The sequence below is a fragment of the Loxodonta africana genome, chromosome 21, assembly GCF_030014295.1.
Source record: "Loxodonta africana isolate mLoxAfr1 chromosome 21, mLoxAfr1.hap2, whole genome shotgun sequence".
NCBI classification, from domain to species: domain Eukaryota; kingdom Metazoa; phylum Chordata; class Mammalia; order Proboscidea; family Elephantidae; genus Loxodonta; species Loxodonta africana.
The window spans coordinates 29,672,949-29,693,509 of record NC_087362.1 but is presented as its reverse complement, the minus strand read 5'-3'; the positions used below and the strand labels follow the sequence as shown (position 1 = coordinate 29,693,509).

General features: G+C 59.9%; 1 protein-coding gene across 1 annotated transcript; it reads left to right on the top strand.

The window, feature by feature from the left end:
- The first annotated feature begins 2,259 nt into the window (after positions 1 to 2,259).
- Positions 2,260 to 20,546, top strand: CDH15 (cadherin 15). The gene is made up of 14 exons (XM_064273650.1): positions 2,260 to 2,301; positions 8,448 to 8,606; positions 9,528 to 9,683; positions 10,939 to 11,083; positions 13,224 to 13,384; positions 14,437 to 14,565; positions 15,117 to 15,302; positions 15,796 to 16,049; positions 16,348 to 16,490; positions 16,636 to 16,872; positions 17,112 to 17,351; positions 17,736 to 17,872; positions 18,145 to 18,312; positions 19,529 to 20,546. The coding sequence occupies exons 1-14, from the start codon at positions 2,260 to 2,262 to the stop codon at positions 19,727 to 19,729; spliced, it is 2,358 nt and encodes a 785-aa protein (XP_064129720.1). The 3' UTR covers positions 19,730 to 20,546.
- The last annotated feature ends 15 nt before the right edge of the window (positions 20,547 to 20,561 follow it).

Below are 20,561 nucleotides of genomic sequence, written 5' to 3'. Positions count from 1 at the left end.
CAGAGTGTGAGCCCCCCCCACCCCGCCACGTGTCACAACCTGGTTTGTGTGAGGCCCTGGGGGCAAATACTTCCCAGGCAGTGGTCAGCTGGGGGTCATGTGTGCCCCAACTGTGCACAGACTGGAAAAGCCACTGCATCAGGCCATCAGGTATCAGCCACGTTGCCCCACAAGGGCCCACCTCAGGGTCACGGCTTCCCTTTCAGCTGGTCCCAGGACGAGGAGACAGAAGCTGAGCCAGGACCGGCCTGCCTGTGAGGTGAGCAGAAAGGGTCTGTGCACCCAGGGCTTTGGGGGCTGTTTGTTCCTGCAGGACGACCTGGCAGAGCCCGGCTGTTGCTCCTGGTTACGGCACAGCCATGTGTTACGGACTGAATTGTGTCCTTCAAAAATGTGTGTCAACATGGCTAGGCCATGATTCCCAGCATCAGGTAGTTGTCCATTTTGTGATCTGATGTGATTATCCTATGTGTTGTAAATCCTAACTTCTATGTTAATAAGGCTGGATTAGAGGCAGTTATGTTAATGAGACAGGACACAATCTACAGAGTTAATGTGTATTTCGAGTCACTCTCTTGAGATATAAAAGAGAGAAGCAAGCAGAGAGGAGAGGGACCTCCTTCCACCAAGAAAGAAGAGACAAGGGTGGAGCATGTCCTTTGGACCTGGGGTCTTTGTGCTGAGAAACTCCTAGACCAAGGCAAGATTAATGACAAGGACCTTCCCCCAGAGCCAACAGAGAAAGAAAGGCTTCTCCTGGAACTGGCTCCCTGAAGTCAGACTTCCAGCCTCCTAAACTGTGAGAGAATGACTTACTGTTTGTTAAAGCTGTCCACTTATGGTATTTCTGTTATAGCAGCACTAGATGACTAAGACACCATATTTGCAAATAAACCAGAATAGCCAGGTGAGCACTGCAGGAACAGACTGGCCAGTGCCAGGCTCAGGCTACTCTGATGCCTGCCTGCTGGGCCACCATCTGCTCAGTCAGCTGCACTGCCCAGGCCCCAGATTGGAGGGTCTGCTCTGCGGCTTCCCTGAGCTCATCCCAAGATGGATGCATGTGCATACCCACAGGCAGTCTTACACAGGCACATGGTCTTACACACACATGCAGTCTGATACACACATGCACTTTTACACGCACTCACATGTACACACACACTCACACACCTGTGAAGGTGCTTAGACACAGGCTTTGCTCTGGCCCTCTCTGCCCAGCTGAGCCCCACCCTGTCCTGGGCTTGGCAGGTCTTAAGCTGATAGTAGGGGGTATGGGGTTCCTCTGGGCTTTGGAGGGCCTGGTAGGGGCAAGTGGGGGCCTGCTAGGTGGAGGGTGAAGTGGAAAGAGCATTAGACTGTAGTCAAACCCCAGCTGGGCCACTTCCTATACCAGTGGTCCCAGATGGAAAGCTTTGGTCCCTGACCCCTCTTATGTAGGACGGGGACTGTGATTTCTTCTGTCCCCAATCGGGGCACTGAGAAGATGCAAAGATGTGATCGCCCTTGTCCCCCTTTGCACCACGCTACAGGGGTGACATGACTTTAAGCCTCACCCTCCAGGGGCTGAAGCTGGGGAGGCTAGGGACCCGCACCCACTTGAGGGGCAGCCGCCCCCCTGCGCAGCCCTGGCACGCAGAGAATCCGCAGTCACAGGAGATACAAGCCCTGGGGTGCAGAGGGACGAAGCTGGGGGGGTGCCTAGCAGGGCAAGCGCTCGACCCTGGGTCTGACCCAGCCTGAGCCCCTCCTGGCCTCGGACTCAGTCCTGAGCTGGCACCAGTGCACTCCACCAAGCCTGGAGCGCACCTCTGACTGGAAATGGTGAGGCTGTCCCCTCCTCCCCCCCACCCCCGGAAGCCACAAGTCCCAAGGCAGCTGCAAACGCCCCGCCCGCACACGTGCTGTCACTCGGCCAGGCCCCGCCCCTCCCGCCCACATGCTATCATTTGGCCCCGCCCTCCTACACACGTGCTGTCACACGGCCTGCCTCCAGCCCGGCCACCTCGGCCCCCTGCCCACGGCTCCGCCCCGTCAGCACATTTGTACCTCTCGCCCCGCCCCACCCGCCCACTTGTCTCTCGGCCCCACCCCCAGCCTGGCCACCCCTCCTCCGGCTCCGCCTCGCCCGTCCGCACACGTGCTGTCAGTCATTCTCCACCAGGTCCCGGCCCCGCCCGGCGCGCACTTGCGCTGTCACTCATCCCTGGCCACCGTTCTTCTCGGGTCGCGAGCAGAAGGCGCCCGGACACTTGCCTTATGGACGCTGGACTGCTCCTCGCCTTTGGGCTGCTGGCCCAGGTAAGCCCTCGGCGACTCGCGGGAGAAACTGCTTCCCCTGGGCTCATGGGACGGTTCTGCCCTAAAGTGGGCCTCTGGCCCCCGGGGGACGCGGGCCCTGGAGCCTCCCAGGGGCTGCTGGGGTGGGGCTGTGCCGACCGGGGCGCTCTGAGGGGCTTCCTGGGGCAGCCTGGCTCCCAGGTGGATCCTAGAGGGAAGCGGGGCCAGGATGCAGGCAAGTTTGGGGAAGCCACTCCAGACCTAGGGAGTCCTGCGGGAGCATGAGGGTCCATAAGCAGGCAGGAGGCCATGGGGCAGGCCTTCCCTTCCTTTCGGAAATGCAGGGCCAGACAACCCTGCCGGACTGGGGGAGGAGGGAGCAGAGGGGAACCCCCACCCTGGCTGGAGACGCTGGGTCCAGATTTCCTGTCCGGTTTCTCTCCCGTGGTTCAGGTTGGCACATGACCCTCCTTGGTCTTGGGTGGTGTCCAAGAGACCCCACCCCCCATGTGCCCTTGGGTGAGGGTGGGGGGTTGGCAGGCAGCTCAGGCAGCTGCAGGCCCTACCCTCCAGGAACTGGCATTCCAGAGAAGCTGCTGCTTAGGGAATGCCTTATGCCCACCAAGCCCTGGTCCCAGCATATTCAGCAACCCCCAGCCCCTGCCCACAGCCCTGGACTGCTGGCCATGCCTTTGTGCCCGCCTGGAGCCACAGCCCTCAGAATTGCTCTGACCCTGCCCACAACTTTCCTCTAGACCATGGCACTGTGGTGCCTCGCATGGGACGAGGTGTGATGGGAGGGGGCCCAGGCCTCAGGTCCCCCCTCCCCACCAAGGGCACTCCTTGGACAGGGCCGTGTCACCTCCTCGCACCCAGGTCAGCTGCTGGGCAGTCGCTGAGCTGGAGGTGCGGGGTCAGGCACGGGGTCTTGGTGGCTCCTTGCCCTCAGAGCACCTGGCTGAGCCAGAGACCAGGCTGTGTGTGTTCAGAGCTCAGCTCAGCTCCCTCCCGGCCCAAAGACCTCTGGCATCTTCTCTCTGGCACTCAGCCTCCTAACCTACAACTCCAGGATGAGGGCAGGATTGCCCTCACAATTTATAGATTTCATGAGCAGAAAGGGCTCGGCCAGGGTTCACAAGTCACTGGTTACCATATGGTCATGAATGAGACAGGCAGGCAGAGCTGGACATTGGTGAGGGGAGCTGGCCACTTGCCCAGCGCTCACCTATTGGGGCCTCCTCAACCCCCTCTAATTCCCAAAGACAGCCCCGCTCTCATGACTGTGCTCAGGTTTCAGCCCTGGCTACTAACCAGGTGCCCAGCCAGCTGCCCCTCTGCAGCCAGCCTTATAGGCTGCCTGGCCCTATGCTCCAGCCACCTGCATCTGCACCCAGTGACTCACTTCTGGAAGGCCCCAGGCCTCCAGCATCACTCCCACCCATGCTCAGGGCAGCAGTTCCCCATGGCCCAGTGGCCCCACTGTTAAAATATTCCTGGAGGCCCTGCAGCTGTAAGTCTGGGGGTATCTGCCTTTCAGTAGGCCCGGGTGGATTCTGCTGGGAAGCTGGAGCCCCTTTAGCTTTCTCTCCCCCTCCCTGGGAGCCCAAGCCTCCCCTCTCCCTCTCTTTACCCCTTTCCCCATCTCAGGGCCATTACAGACTGCCTTCTCCACCCTCCCCGCCGCCTCCCGCCACCACCCCAGACAGCTGGAGGCAGGCTCCTGGCAGTCAGTAGGGATGGAGACCCCGGTGGGGGCCTGCCCCCTGAGTTCCCTTTGCTCCAGTGTGACTCAAATTAGCTCCGGTGTGAGGCGGGCTCTCCTGCCCTGCTGAAATATGTTGGTCAGGACCTTGGCCCCCTCCCCCACCCAGCTCAGCTTTCAGATTTTTGCCCTTCCTTGTCCCAGCCCCTGGGCTGCCTCCTGGATCCTTCTTCCTCCAAGTCTGTGGGCTCCAAAGGCAGGCAGCCCAGGCCAGCTGGGCACTAGGCGGGAGACGGGCTCCGGGCAGCTCCATTATCCACCCTGTGGCCTCGGACATGTCGCTCACCTTCAGTGGCCTCTTTCCTCCTCCAAATCTCAGCTCATGAGTCCAGGGGGACCTCAGTGGGGCCCAGCCCCTGTCTACTTTCCTCTCCCAGCCTACACCTGGAACATTACCCTAGCCCATGGCCTCACCCAGGAAATGGTGAAGGGATGGGGGAGGGGGCGTAGATAAGTCCAACAGATCCCTCGCACACCAGGAGGAGTTGAGTTGTGTCCCAGTCGGCGAGTGGGAAGAGAGACCCAGGCCTTGGGGCACTCCTGGGACTTTGTAGCATGTGTGTCTGGACCAGGACCTAGTGGACACCCAGCGCCAGACGGACAGAACAGTGGGCAGTCCAACTGTCACTGTGGCAGTGGAGGGCAGAGGACTCCTGGCCCAGTGCTCCCTCCAGGAGTCAGGATAGGCCCTGCTGTGCCCTGGGGTCTACACTTTCTCCCTGTGGTAGAGGCCAGGCAGGGTGGTGGTGGTGGTGGTGATGGCGGTAGGCGCCCATCTGAGTGGGAGGGGGCACTGCCCTCCCCCACCCCCTTTCTGCTCTGAAGCTGCAGCAGCTGGAGGGAGTGGGACACAGCGAGGCATTTGGAGGTCTTTGCCTGGCCAGGCTGACAGCTGGCCCGTTCCTGGCGTGCCTTCTCCTGACCGGGGCATCCAGAAGCTGGGGGCCCCAGCCAGATTCGGGAGGGGGTACTTTGTGGAGAGGCTGAGCTCAGCGGGGCTTCCTGCAGTGACATCTCAGGGCCTCTCCCAGGTCCTGGGGGCAGTGTACCACCCTGGCCTGTGCCGGGGCAAACCCCATCCCTGTCCCACCAGGAACACTGGGCCCCACACCCACTCCTAAAAAAAAACTAGCATCCGAGAAATTCCAGGGTTGGAAGAAGCATCAGGGTGGGCCTCCTTCCTCTGAAAGTCCGCAGCCCACCTGAGTGGGGTGAGCCCAATGCCCTGATACTGCATCGGCTGGCCTGACCACATAGCCCTGCCCCTTTTACTTGACCAGGCAGAGGTTATCTATGGAAAATAGCGCCTATGGCAAGCACTGAAAGTGTCCCCTGAAGGCCCTTAGTGAGGGTAAGGAACACCCAGGGTGATCTCTAAGTTGCATCCCCCCTACCAATTTCAAGATAAATGGACGTTGATAGCAGTGAAGTGTCAGCAAAAATGGCTTCCCCTGGCTGCTTCAGTCAGGCACCTTTCATATTTGTGGCACCTCAGAATGTCATTCCATGCCTCATCTGGCACCCCCTTGAGCCAGGGGCAAGTGTCTCCTCCTGCCCTCCCTCCCTACGCCTCTGTGTCTGCAGTGCTTGGGGAAGGACCCCGGCCCGAACCAGTTTCATAGGAACTCTTCACTGGCACATGCCTCCCCTGCCAAGTGGCATCCAGGGCACGTGCCATGCCTTCCATAACTTAGATACATCTCTGCAACCAGGACACCTGGTGCTGCTAGGACCCAGGAGCTGCCGCCCAAGGCCTCTGTCTTTCCCTCCTTCATCCTCAGCCTGGAGTCCCGAGAGTAGCTTTAGGGGCTCCCAGGGGTTGCTGACCACAGAAGGGCAGAGCTGGGTGTGAGCAAATGGCCTGGCGTCGCCCCGCAAGTGCGTCTTGGCCAGATGAGTGCTCTTGGTTCAGGGCAGGGTCCAGGGATGGGCTTGAGGGTGTCATTTGGTGTCAAGGAAGTGGCCTGTAAGCTCCATTGGCCTTGGCTTGGTGGGAGGCAGAGGGAGCTGCCCCAGGGCATGTCTCTGTGTCCATTCAGCTCTGTTTTCAAGGACACTTTTGTCCCTGCATCTAGGGTGCTGGGTGTTTGGGAGCTGGTTTTGCTGATAGGACTTTGGCCCGGGTGCCAGATGTCCCTTGCTCCCCATGACAGGCCCCCACTCCACTGAGAAACCCCAGGGTTGGAAGCAGCGTCAGGGTGGGCCTCCTTCCTTTGAAGGGAGTGGGGGGGTGGGCAAAGAGCAAGTTCCACGAAGTCCTCTGAGAGCCAGAAGTTGCCATGGCCCCACCAGCCCACCCCCACTGGCCTCAGCCTCTGACCTGGGCAGGGTCCCAGCCAAGGCTCTGTGGCTTCCCCTGACCTCATGAACTTGGGCTGCAGACAGGCAAGAGACCCCAGGTTCCCAGGCCCTGCCTTGGCTGCGTCCGACCCTGTACCAGTTGGGAGGCATCTGGATAGCAGCCAAGCAGCTGGCAGGAAGGGGGAGGGTGGGGAGGGGTGCAGCTGTGGGAGAGGGTAGGAATTTCTGTCAGAGGGTAGTGCCCTGAGGTCTTGGCAGCCACACTGGGAGCCCCAGAAGGATGAGGACCCAAGGCCAGGCGTTGCTGGTCATCAGGTTTCTTGGAGAGTATGTTGCTCTGTGTAATGAGGCCCAGTCCCCTGGGGTGGAACTTAGACCTAGCACTGACCCGCCTCTGCGACATTCTTGTGTGTGGCCTGGGCACGTGGCCTGGCCTCCCTGGACGTCACTTTCCAGAGCTGTGAAGTGAGGGTGTTGCCCCCCACACCCTGATTTCCAACAGGGCTGTGAGGACTGAGAGGGACAGAGACAGAGACAGGAGGGCGGGGGAGGGGAGGGGAATAGAGTGACAGATAGACAGACAGGTGAGGGGGATAGAGAGACAGAAGGGAGTTGATAGAGAGACAGAGAGAGGAGGCAGTCACAGTGCTGAGCGAAGGGCCTGCCCCAGGAAGTGCTCAAGAGCTGGCCCTGTCACTACTGATGGTGACAAAGGGCTCCCACCTGGGTGGGCAGGTACCGGCCTGACAGAAGCACCACTTGACCTGGCAGGGCCCTGGTTCTGGCTGGAAGCTGCTGCTGTGGGTCTCGGGGGCCCACCAGAGGCAGCGGTTGTATTTGGATGCCGTTGCTGTTCTCCTCATTCTGCCAACAGCGTCAAGGCCCTACTCTGAGCCAAGACGGGGTGCTGCAAAGGGTGAGGTGCCCTCCCCGCCTCCCTTCAGCTGCAGGTGTAGGCCTGGACAATGACTCAGCCTGACCATGGAGCAGGGCCTGGGGTGTGAGTGTCTCCCCCAGGGAGTGGGGTGTGGAGGCCCACAGCTGTCCTGCCTCTCTGCCTTCCCAGGCCTGTCCCAGACACACAGGGGCATTGAAACAGGGCACCCCAGTCCCACAGGTGTGGGAAGATGGGAAGGGGAGCACGTCCCAACAGTCCTCAGCTTCTAGGAATGGAAATATCGGGTGAGAAGCACACGGAGATTCCACAGCGGGGTGGAGGGAGCTTCGACGTCCAGCCAATGCCAGGCTGTCCCTTCACCCCTGCCCCCGGTCCTGGGCTGCACAGCGCAGCAGCCCCATCTCACCTCTTGAAGGCAGCCCACTCAGGCCCTGGCCTTTTCCACCATTGTTCCCCCGGGCCGGACAGGAGCCCCCGTCCCAGCCCCAGACAGGGCCAGTCATGGGAGAGGGGCCCAGCCCATGCCACCCCTCTTCCCTGTTACCCACATTCTTCAGCCACAGAGGCCTTTGGGAGGGGCTGCTGCAGCTCCAGGGATTGAGTCCCCTGACGCAGCCATTTCTCCCTGCAGCTGCATTTGCCATCACTCTGACCTCTTTCCCCACCCCACCACAGCTTCCCTCCAGCCCTCTGCTGCCAGTGAGCCTTCTCCCCACCCACTTCAGCACCCGACTGGACAGGCTGGGTGGGGCCTTCAGCCAGCTTCTTGGCAGCTGAGCTTCCTTGGCCCTCCAGGGCACCTGTGGAACCCGGGACTCAGGAGGGGCACTGTGGGTCTGCTGAGAAGGGGCATATAATCTGGTGTCCCCCTCTCCATTCAGTCACTCAATAGGCAGACAGGGGCCTGAGAACTATTCAGTGCTGGATTCCGGGCTCTGTGGCTCCCGGTGAGGGTAAGGGACAGATGCAGGGCAGCGTTGTCAAGGAGTGGGCTACAGAGGCTCTGAGGGATGGGCCTGCTTGGTCTTGGCAGGGAGGCAGTGCAGTCCTGTGATTAGCTCATGGGCCTGGCCTCCCAGCCCAGACTCTCCCTGACCTGAGACTGGCTGTACTACCTCGTCTAGGCCTATGGGTGGAGTCCTCAGCAGGCCTGGCTAGGCGAGTGCCGGGTGGTGGCCATGTGACTGCTGTCAGTTTCCGTTGCAGGGCCTCGGCCTGTCTACAGGGGTCCCCGGGCCATGGAGGCCCAGCATCCTGTTCCCCTGGCGCCGGACACCAGGGTTGGGCCGTGTGCGGAGAGCCTGGGTCATCCCACCCATCAGCGTGTCTGAGAACCACAAGCGTATCCCCTTCCCCCTGGTGCAGGTGAGGCAGGCAGGGCTGTCCCCACTGTGTCAGAGGCTAGGCTGGTACAGGTGAGGGCAGGCGGGCAGGGCTGTCCCTGCTGTCCTGAAGGCTGTGCACTGAGGCCCCCCTCACACCCACATGGTTGTCTGAGAACTCAGGCCCCTCTGCATCCTGCTGGAGCTGAGACAGAGGGCGGGGCCTGCCACAGGAGCCCCCCGCCCCCAGGGCTCTGGTCTGGTTCTGGGCTGAAGAGGGGGCTGAGACCTTCCTTACATCACCCCTGGGGCTGTACACCCTGGGTGGGTTGTACCTGCCCCTACCTCTCGGAATGTGATCCCAGGTACGCATTCTTCATGTGGGTGCGCCCCAGGTGGACACTCCCCAGAAGGACACGTTTTCTGGGTGGATACTCCTCCGACTGGACACGAGCCCCAGGTGGACACACCCCTGGCTGACATGCTCCCTGGGTGGACACATCCCCCCAGGTTGACATGCTCCCCGAGTGAACACACCCCCCAGGTTAAAGAGCTCCCTGGGTGGACACACCCCCTGGGTTAACATGCTCCCCAAGTGGACACACCCCTCTGGGTTGACATGCTCCCCGGGTGGATACATCCCCCTGGGTGGGCACACCCCTAGCGTATGCCCTCCCCAGCAGGCTGGGAGCTCTCTGCAGGCAGGATTTTTGTCTGTTTACCAGATACTGATCTATGTTAGCTAAACCTATAATGTGTGTGCATCTACCTTCAAGCACACACCTGAAATCTGTCTCTAGAGAACAGGGCCCAGGAACCCCAGGTGTGGTGCCCCGGGAGAAAGGTCTCAGGATGGGACACCCATCCCCAGCCCTGGAGGGATCTTAAACCTTCACTCCTCTCTGCTGGGGAAGGGGCCTGGGGGCTGCAGACGTCCCCCTGAGGTCTGGACCTGTCCCCCCAGATCAAGTCGGACAAGCAGCCGCTGGGCGGTGTCATCTACAGCATCCAGGGCCCCGGTGTGGACAAGGAGCCCCGGGGTGTCTTCTCCATCGACAAGTTCACGGGGAAGGTGTTCCTGAATGCCATGCTGGACCGTGAGAAGACTGACCGATTCAGGGTGGGCTCTGGCCCTAGGGTCCCACCTCTTTGCCACCTCCCAGGGTCCAAACTGCTTAATGGGAGCAGGGACCTAGGACACAAGGAAGCAGGCGTTTCAGACTGCTGTCCCCTTTGAACAAATGAGCAAGCTGAGGCCCCAGGGAGGACTGTTCTGGGCAGATTGCACCAGGGCAGGCCACCTCGGGTGCCAGGGTGTGCCCCAGGCAGCCCAAGCCTTCCCAGGAAGCCACCATCAGCCCAGCTGTAGCCCTCTTAACCTACAGCCAACTCCCCATTAATCCTTGCTGAGTCTGGTGGGTATGGAGCTGCCATGAAGAATCCTAAACATTGTCAAATTACAGCAGCACCTCCCTTGATTCTCACAGTGGGACAGCCAGGGGAGGGCCACAGAACCTGACCTCTGAAGGGCCTGGGGTTCCAGGGTCTGAGAGGAAGGGCAGTGGGGCGGGGGACTGAGAGCCGAACTCTAAGTGGATGTGAAGCCAAGGAGGTGAGACCTCGTGGAGCCTAGAACTGCATCTGAGGTCCCTCCATGAACCATCCCAGCCTGGACTCTGGACAAGGAGGCTTCCCACCTTTGCTTTTTCAGATAGTAAAATTTCCTTCTGTGTACCCTAAATCTTCCTCCAAACTTTTAAGAGCAAGCTTTTGGTTCCCTTACACAGAAAGCTATTAAACTCGTTTCTGTTGACTTGATTCCGACTCATAGTGACCCTATAGGACAGAGTAGAACTGCCCATAGGGTTTCCAAAGAGCGACTGGTGGATTCAAACTGCTGACCTTTTAGTTAGCAGCCTGAGCTCTTAACCACGTCGTCACCAGGGCTCCAGAAAACTATTAATATCTTTTTTATCTGGAAATTTATGTCATGCTCATTTTCCAATAAGACAGGAAGCAATCTAATTTAAGTTAGATTTCATGTGCACAGGGGAATTAAACTTCAAAAGCAGCCAACCACTATGGAGAAAGGGAGAGAGGGGAACCCTAGTGAGAGCGTCATTTCAGTTACCAGTAAATGTAGTTACAAGCTCTCTGACAGCTGAGGCAAGAGGGGAAGTATGCTGGGCACCTTGCTGATAAGAGAAAGCAGACCCTTCTTCAGAGAAGGTTCTCGTGTGTCATAACACCTGCCCAGCCCCAGTGCCGGTTCACACCTATATAAGTTGGTGGTTTTTAGCTGAGGCAAAGTGTGACCCTGTGAGAGCCACCAACACTGGGACCACAGTGCCAGCCCTTGCTTTCTGCTTCACCAGCTAAGGGCCTTTGCCCTGGACCTGGGCGGATCCACCCTGGAGGACCCCACAGATCTGGAGATCGTGGTTGTGGATCAGAATGACAACCGGCCCGTCTTCCAGCAGGAAGTGTTCAACGGCCGCGTGCTGGAGGGCGCTGCCCCAGGTGAGGCAGAAGTCCTAGCCGCCCACTGCCTCCCAGCTAGGGGAGGGACGCTTCTGCAGAGGCTGTGGGCGGGTCAGAAGTCCAGAAATTCCCATAAGCAAGAATTTTGGAGGTCCTTCAAAGGGTCTGCATATGAGTCTTCAGGATTTAGGAAGTTTCCACAAGTCCATTCAAATTACTTCCCATTTCATCATAAATATCAAACCCGAGAAACTTCCAAAATACAAAGAGAGGAGCAGTAGATAGCAAAACTCATGCTTGTTTCTTTTCTTTTTCTTAATTGAAATGAAACTCATGTAACGAAATTAGCCATTTTTAAGTGTACAGTTTGGTGGCATCTAGTACACTCACAATGTTGTACAACCACCATTTCTAGGTGCTAAACATTACTCTCACCCCCAAAACAACCCTCCATTCCCATGAAGCAGTCATTCCTGTAGTTGCTTCTTGAGTCCACATTTTGATTGCAAATGGAACACACCACCCTGTCCTTCATAAGCCTGTGCGGGCCCAGCTGGTCCTAGCGTGCTGGACTGGCAGTTGGTGGCCTGATTCTGTTCCCAGGGCAGGACAGACTTCACTGCCAGGCAGTAACCCACTTCTTCCTGCTCCCACCCTGGCCCCAGGTGTTCAGCTCACATTCTAGGAAAGTCCTGTGTTTCCACAGGTTAGAAAGCACCGGATTAAGGGCAAAAGCTGGGGCCCTCCTTGGCTACTGATGTTTAGTTTATTGCATCCCATTTTTTTTTGTTTTTCAAGGCTTAAAATGATTTTTTTCTTTTAACTTTGTTTTTTGACATAATTTCAAACTTGCAGAAAAGTTGCAAAAATATTCCCATACACGTGTCACAGAGATGCCCTAAATGTTTATCACATTTGCTTTACCCTTTTTCTTCTTTTTTCTTTCCCTCTTTCCTGCCTTCTTTCTTCCTTCTTCCCTCCCTTCTTTTCCTCCTCCCACCCTCCACAAAACCCATGTTCCATGCACTCAGATGGGCCAGGTTTAGAACCCACAAGGAGTCAGGAATGAAGGATGGGCAGGATTCCTGCCTCCATGGCTCCCCTGGGGTGGACCAGACTGAGGAGCCTCTTGTCTCTGGGGGCCCTCCCTCTGATACAGGTCCAGCCCTGGCCACTGTCACTGTGGGTGAGTGCTTGCCTCAGTGTAGGTGGGCTGAGCAGTGTCACAAGGTCACCCTGTGGCCGGCACCCTCTGCTTCCTGGGGGCTGGGGCTTCCGCCCCTTGGGTATCAGGGCCAGACGGGTTCTCCAGCCTGTGGGGAGCCAGGTTCCAGGCACCCCAGTGTGCTTAGCCCCACACCAGGCTGTCTGTATGTTCTGGTTGAGGACAGCAGTGTCAGCTCTACTGTGTCTGTGTGTCTGACCCCTGCCCCAGCTCCTTAGACAAGAGAGTCAGGCTAAGGCTTGGATGTCACATCTACATAGGCTGGTAGTGGGCCGTGGGCACGGGTGATGGTCTGTGGGTAAGCAGCAATAGCGTCCTAGAGTTGGGGGTTGGCTCAGGGTTCCTCCAGTTAGCCTTAGTGTTGTGAGCAATGACAAGAAGAACTGGCCACCAGGGTCAATGGTAGGAGCCAGGCATTGTAGTTTCTTTGGGCCGCTATAACAAAACCCCACAGTGGGTGGCTTTAAAGAACAGGAATTACTCTCTTATGGTTCCAGAGCCTGGGATCCAATTGAAAGTGTCACTATGTTGATTCTTTCCAGGTGCTCCGAGAGAGCAACCATTCCTTGCCTCTCTCCTGGCTCCTAGTGGCTGAGGGTGCTTTGCTGCTTGTTGACGCAGTTGGCTCCGTTGTCACACAGCGTCTGTCTTCCCTGTGTGTGACCCTGTCCCCATGTCTGTTCTCCTCTTCTGTGAGACACCAGTCATATAGGATCAGGACCCATCTTACTCCGCATGGCGTTGTTAACTTAAATTGGTATCACCTCCAGAGAAAGATTCGCTTTCCAAACAAGGTCACTCTCACAGCCACAGGGGTTAGGACTTCAGCAAATCTTTGTTGGGGATACAGTTCAATCCACGGCACAAGGTTTCATGATGCTGTTCATGGCACATCCTATGTACCACCCTGTGCCCCCCCTCTGGCCACCAGCCCCACGCGCCCTATCCTTCCAGGCACCTTTGTGATGAGAGCAGAGGCCACCGATGCAGACGACCCCGATACAGACAACGCGGCCCTACGGTACTCCATCCTCGCACAGGGCAGCCCCGAATTCTTCAGCATCGATGAGCGCACTGGCGAGATCCGAACTGTGCAAGTGGGTCTGGACCGTGAGGTGAGGGCCGCAGGCCAGGGCACTGTGGGAGCTCCACAGCCATGCACTGGGCCAGCCCTCCAGGCTGTCCTCACCTGCTGCGTTGGGTAGCTCATTTCAGGAATCCCTGTGTCCAGCCTTGCCCACCCCAGTGAACTCTTCCCACTGTAGGAGGGGGGCCAAGTGCTGCTAAATACTCATGGGCGTGGGCTCTGAACCCAGACTTGGCTTGAGTCAACCGCTCCGGCTCCGATAGACAGTCTCATGGTCTCTCTGGGCCTCAGTTTCCCATTGGCGACTAGGCACAATGACTGTACCGACCTCACGGGTTGTGCGAGGTTAGATCGAAAAAGAGAGTGAAAGCCCTCAACCTGGACCTGGCTCAGGCAAGTGAGTCTTTTCATCCCTGCCCACTGGTCACCCCAAAACAGACCCCTTTGCAGGAAGCAGAGGACTCTCCTGAAGGCCTGCTTCCCCTCTTGGGCCTCCTTGTGACACCCCTCCCACTTGGCCCGTCCCCTCTGGAATAGCAAATTATTTGGTAGCCTGCCACCTGTCTGTCCTCTGTAAGCACCTCTTCCTGCCAAGACCCTCTCCAGCCCCCGATACCTGGCTCAGTGCCTCCATGTGTGTCACCACCTCTAGGAAGCCCTCCTTGGTTTCCCAATGGCCTCCTGGCACTCTGCCGTGTGGTCCATTTGTCTCTCTCTCTTCCACTAAATTGTGCTCCCAGGGAAGGGCCCACATGGTTGCAGCTTGGCCCCCGCTGCCCTGTACACATTAGGTGTTCCTTAAATGCTTACCTGGCATACAGCTGAGCTCACTTACTCCCACCCGCCCATAGATGGGCATGAGCCGGTGGTTGGCCAGATGTCTTTGTCCCTGTAAGGCCACAGGGCCTTCGGACGCCTTCACTCACACCTGGCAGCAAGTGTTCTGCCTGACTCACACATGGGCGTGATGCTCGGGCCCTGCAGGGCTCTGCAAGGGGCCAACCCCATCCCAGGGGGCCAGCAGCCCTGATCATCTGTGGCCCATGGGCTCTTGTCTCCTCATGGTACTGTCACCTACAGGTGGTTGCCGTGTACAATCTGAGCCTGCAGGTGGCAGACATGTCTGGAGATGGACTCACAGCCACTGCCTCAGCCATCATCACCCTGGACGACGTCAATGACAATGCACCAGAGTTCACCAGGGACCAGGTGCTGCCATGCCCCCAGCCTTGGCTTAGGGCTGCCCATCTCTCTGCAGCTCTGGGCAGGGAGGAAGGAGGGCTCACAGGCTGGGGCGCTCTGGGGCAGGGGAGGGCTGTGTGGTGGGCGTCCAGGTGGATGACATCTACATTAGAGGCCCACAGAGGCAGTGTGGACATACAGCTGCAGGAAGCAAGGTGCTAGGCCCTTAATGGGAGGCACTGCTGAACCCTTTGGGGCCCTTGAAAACTGGGGGCGGGGAGAGGCAGGTCTCCCAAGGCCCTCACTGGGGGGAGGGAGTGGCCAGCCCTGCCCTCCAAGGGCACAGATAGAGGGCTCACTGGGGCCGCTAGGGAGCTCACGATACTGACAAATTAAAGAGGACATCAGAGGGGAGGCTCCTGGGGGGGCTTGCAGGAAGGGCAGCATTTAAACAGGAGGGTGGGCAGGAGAGGCCCAGGTCTAGGAGGGTGCCCTGAGTCCCAGGGCCCTGAGGGAGCCCCAACCACAGTTGTCTGTTAGACCAGCCCTGGCTGGTAACGGGGTCTGGCCTTCCCCAGTTCTTCCTGGAGGCCACGGAGGCAGTCAGCGGCGTGGATGTGGGTCGGCTGGAGGTGCAGGACAGGGACCTGCCTGGCTCCCCCAACTGGGTGGCCAGGTTCACAATCCTGGAGGGTGACCCTGATGGGCAGTTCACCGTCCGTACAGACCCCAAGACCAACGAGGGTGTCCTGTCTGTGGTAAAGGTGAGCACTCCAGCTCAGTTGCAGACACTGAGGGAGGGAGGGACTTAGGTGCATCCCTCACCCCGGCCCCACTCAGACTCTATGTGAGAATAGAGGGAGGGAATGGGGCACAGCCTCAGGATTGGGGGTGACCACAAGTTGACAGGACAGGGTGGGGGTGCACAAGCCTGTGTCTGAGTTACAGTGTGCTTTCTACACGTGATAAGTGTGATAAGTGCATGCCAACAATACTTAACTACTTTATGTGATTTTCTGTGCTTTTTATTTTCCTGCATAGTTTTTATTGTTCAAAGTTAAAGAAGGGAATAAAGTAGGGGGCTCTGAGGGCAGACTGGGGAGTGGCAGCCCTGGTCTTCCTAAAGGAGCCACTGTGGCTACTCCCCTTGTCCATGGCCACTTTGGGCCCCTGTGTGCAGTGGGTGCCCTGTCCTAAGCCCCCCTGTGCGGCTGTGCCCGGTCCTGAGTACCAGGTCAACTCTGCTGGGTCTTGCAGCCCCTGGACCATGAGAGCCGCGAGCACTACCAGCTCCGTGTGTCAGTGCAAAATGAGGCCCCGCTGCAGGCACCTGCCCCCAGGACCACACGGGGCCAGGCCATGGTCAACGTGCATGTGCAGGATATCAATGAGGCACCCCTCTTCCATGAGAACCCACTCCGAACCAGCCTTGCCGAAGGGGCGGCCCCAGGGACCCCTGTGGCCACCTTCTCTGCCCGAGACCCCGACACCCAGCAGCTGCAGAGGCTCAGGTGGGGGGCCCTTGGGTGAAGCAGAGCTATGGGGCCAGCAATGCCCTGTGCCCCAAGCCAGGAACACCAGAGGTGCTGAGGGTGTGTGGGTGCCACCCTGTGCAGAGGGCTGTGTGGTTCTGAGGGTCTGGGGTGAGTGTGTGTATTGGCGTGAATGTGTGTATTGAGTTGGTGTGTGTGTTGGGTTGGTGTGTGTGTTGGGTTGGTGTGTGTGTTGGGGTGCTTGGCCACATTCCGGGGTTCCCCTGTGCAGGCTCAGGCATGCCCTTTCCCACATTCTCCCCTCCCTTGCCAACAGCTACTCCAAGGACTATGACCCTGAGGACTGGCTTCAAGTGGACGCAGCCACTGGCCGGATACAGACCCAGCGCGTGCTCAGCCCCGCCTCCCCCTTCCTCAAGGACGGCTGGTACCGAGCCATCATCCTGGTCAGCGATGACGGTGAGCGCCGGCCGGGCTCTGGCTCTCACCCTGGCGGGAAGTCCTGCCTAGTTCGGGGCGGGGGCTGTGCCCTGGCCTTGAACACGCGGGCCTGCGTGTTGCGGGCCGGGTGGGGCACCGAGCCGACCCAGCCCTGCCCCCGCAGCCTCGCCTCCGCGCACGGCCACAGGCACCCTGTCCGTGGAGATCCTGGAGGTGAACGACCACGCGCCCGTGTTGGCTCCGCTGGCCGGCAGCGTGTGCAGTGAGCCGGCACGGGGCTCCGGCCTCCTCCTGGGGGCCACAGACGAGGACCTGCCCCCGCACGGCGCCCCCTTCCACTTCCAGCTGAGCCCCCGAACCCCGGAGCTGGCCCAGAACTGGAGCATCAGCCAGGTTAACGGTGAGGCCTGGCCGTGGGGTCGCAGGGCACTCACCGCCGGTGTCCCGGCATAGGTGGGCGGGATTACTGAGCATGCCCCCGCCCCCCAGCGTATAGGTGGGGAAACTGAGGCTCAGAATCCTGGACTTCCACTCGGGCTCTCTTCTTGGCACCGCCCACGCCAGTGCAGTCCGGACCGAGGGGGCGGAGGAGGCGGGCCGGAGGGCCTGGGGGCTGACTGACGGCTGTCCCCTCCGCAGTGAGCCACGCGCGTCTGCGGTTGCGCCACCGGCTGCCCGAGGGCCTGCACCGCCTCAGCCTGCTGCTCCGCGACTCCGGACAGCCGCCGCAGCAACGGGAGCAGCCGCTGAACGTGAGCGTGTGCCGCTGCGCCGCCGACGGCGCTTGCCTGCCGGGGGCCGCAGCCCTGCGCGGTGGGGGCGCGGGTGTCAGCCTGGGCGCGCTGCTCGTCGTGCTGGGTAGCGTCATCCTGCTGCTCTGTGAGTGCTGGGACCACCCCCCTTCCCCGCCCTTCCCTCCTCCACCGCGCCTGACCCGCGGTCTCCGAGACCCCAGACTCTCCCCGGTCCCCTGGAACTCACACACCGCGCTCCTGCAACCCCGACGTCTCCGGACCCGTCCCTCTCCCCCTGTTCCAGACCCGCCCCACGTCCCCGGGCCACTCCAGCTCCCGGGACGGGTCCCCAGCCCCGAGACCCTCCTTCTAGACCGCCCCGCCCCCAGACGCCAGCCCCTAGATGCTCCCGGACCCCCCATAGCCCCCGACTCCCGGAAGCCTCGCCCCTGGCGCCCCTTGGAAGTCCTCCTCCCGCCCTGGCGGCCCCGGTCCCAACCTGTTCCGCATCTCCCCACCGCGCTCCCAGTGCTCATCCTGCTGGTGGCCCTCCTGGCGCGATGCCGGCGGCGGTCGCGGGACAAGGGACTGCTGCACGGGCTCCAGGACGACCTCCGTGACAACATTCTCAACTACGACGAGCAGGGAGGCGGGGAGGAGGACCAGGTAAGGTCCTGAGGCTAAGTGAGGGCCGGAAGTGGAGAGGGGTATGTGGAATGCGGTGGTTTGGGAAACACTGAGTCTCGGGAAGGGCTCTCAGGAAGCACCCCAGCTGCCATAGGAGGGACTCAAGTTGGCCAGGGAGCCGATGGCTCTGGAAGCTTCCAGGAGTCTCGGAACAACTCCCCCGGCACCCCATCCCAGGCTCTCCCAGGAATTTGCGGGTGGAAACGCCCTCTGCGGTTCGGGGCTCAACTGCACTCTCTCGGTCCGCACAGGACGCCTACGACCTCAGCCAGCTGCGCCACCCCACAGAGCTGGCGGCCCTGGGCGGGCCTCTGGGGCGGCCGCCGCTGCGCCGCGATGCCCCTTCCGGCCGCCTGCCTGGCCCGCTGCCCCGCCTGCTGCCTGCCAGCACCGCCGACATTGCTGGCTTCATCCGCAACGTAGGTGCTCCTGGGGCGGGCGAGGAGGGCACACACGGTCCCTGAGCTTTCCTGCGGTCGGGCGGGGCGGAGGTGGGCACGCAGGGAGGGCAGGTTGAGCAGGGTCAGCGGCGAGGGGAGGGGAGGCGCCAGGTGGAATGGCACGGCTCCCCTGAACGCGAACGCGCAGTGTCATGGATAGGGGTGTGGCAGGCACCTCCCGTGTGCCCCCCACCCCCGCTGCCGCCGGTCCTTGTGAAGTGAAGCGGCACCCAGTGCTGCTTTAGAGCTTCGACAGGTTAGACGAGAGTGGCCGCCCGCCGCGTCCACTCTCCGCAAAACCGCCGGGGCGAAGTCCTCCACGGTGGTAGGGGGAAGCCGTCGAGCCTCCCCGAGGCAGTTTCCAGGTCTTCGCTGTCTGCAGAACCACGTGGCCGCTCTGGGCTCTGCGATAATGACTTCTCATCATCTGTCCGGGAAGTGCCCAGAGTACAGGAATCACTTTTGGGGCGGGGGAGGGGGAGGGCACTAGGGGTGCACGCAGGTGATGGCTGCCTGGCTCGGGGAAGGGCCTGGCTCCGTGAAACACCCTTCGGAAGGCAGTCTTCCATGTCCCTGTTAGGAGGGTGTAGGGCTACAGAGGGTGTTGTGTGTGTGGGAGACAGGTGCAGGTGGAGATGTCAGAAGGGTTTTCAAAACCTTTAAAAGGCTGAACCAGCGGGTCTTGCTGATGGCAGTGTTGAAGATGCCTCTGGTTTTCTGGCTTCAGTGGAGAGAGGATTCCACTTTGCTGAGAAGACAAGGGTGCTGATGGGGGATAGCCAGCCACTTTCCATCTGGGGGGTGGGGGGAGGGGGCAGGACCAAGGGACCAGCTCATGAAGGAGCCCACAGGAGTAGGGCAATGCGTCTCAGCCCCACACGGATCCTCCTCCCTTCAAATCTACATCCTGAGCAGAGGCTCACAACAGTGATCTTGCTGTCATCTGCACTCAGGGAAACTGAACAAAATTTACAGCCCTCTGTTGCCCTCCCTCCTCCTCTTCTCTTCATCCAGGACAGCCAGGAAAGGGGCCAGCCTCGAGAAGGGTCCCATGTCCTTGCCCTGGGTGTTGGCTGAGTAGCCACAGCTTGGGGAGATGGGGGTGTCTGCTGGCCCCATCTCTCCCAGCTTGGGGAAATGAGGGGTACCCATTGGCTCCATCCATGGGCCCTGAGTCTCCACGGCCCCTCTGCAGGGCTTGGAGGCTGCAGATGGTGACCCCAGCGTGCCACCCTATGACACAGCCCTCATCTACGACTACGAGGGGGACGGCTCCGTGGCAGGGACATTGAGCTCCATCCTGTCCAGCCTGGGGGACGAGGACCAGGACTATGACTACCTCCAGGACTGGGGCCCCCGCTTCGCCCGGCTGGCAGACATGTACGGGCACCAGTGAGGCAGCCCTATGTGGGTGTCTGATGGAGCAGGGTGGGGTCTTGTTGCCTCGGTACTGCAGCACAGACACCTCAGGTGCTTTCTCCTGCTGGCACCGTGCCCAGAGGGCCGTCTGATGGGACACCCCATCCCTGCCAGGTGGGAGGTGGCTGGAGGGCCCCAGGCCCCTCCTCCTGCATTTCATTGTCCCAGGGGCGCCCCGGACACCAGAAGCAAGGAGACGGTGGCCAAAGGTAGTGTCCACCCACCCCGTGTGGGAAGAGCGGTGACTGGGGGTCAGCACAGCCCCATTCCCACATCTGCTCTCGTCTTTGTGTGAAAGCAGCCCCCACAGCAGATCTGAATTAAAAGGTGCTAGTCTCTCCAGGGAAACCCTGGGTTTTATTAGTCTCTCCAGGGAAACACTGGTGGTGTAGTGGTTAAGTGCTATGGCTGCTAACCAAAAGGTCAGCAGTTCAAATCCACCAGGTGCTCCTTGGAAACTCTATGGGACAGTCCTACTCTGTCCTATAGGGTCGCTGAGTCGGAAGCGACTCGATGCAACAGGTTTGATTTTTTTGGTAGTCTCTCCAGTGTGGGCCTGGCACCAGAGCTGCTCTGGTTCCCAGGGGGTGATGTGGCCCCACTCCCAGGATAGGGTTCTGGCTAGTCCAGGGCCGAAGACAGGGCCGTCCAGAGCGTTGGCCCTTTTCCGTTTTGGCAGGCAGCCAGGGCTGGAGCAGCAGGCTGTCTCAGGCTGCCCCTAATTGGGGGGTTGGGAGACCTTGGCCCTGGCTCCAGGTTAGTGAGCCAGGGGGAAGGTGCTTCTGGGGCTCAGAGCTGACGAAGCTCCT

What these genes read in the sequence shown, in the direction of transcription:
- CDH15 (XM_064273650.1), top strand. Translation starts at nt 2,260, where the DNA reads ATGGACGCTGGACTGCTCCTCGCCTTTGGGCTGCTGGCCCAG. An exon ending in AAGTGGGTCTGGACCGTGAG is followed by an intron (nt 13,385 to 14,436) that starts GTGAGGGCCGCA and finishes TGTCACCTACAG; the next exon opens with GTGGTTGCCGTGTACAATCT. An exon ending in CAGAGTTCACCAGGGACCAG is followed by an intron (nt 14,566 to 15,116) that starts GTGCTGCCATGC and finishes GGCCTTCCCCAG; the next exon opens with TTCTTCCTGGAGGCCACGGA.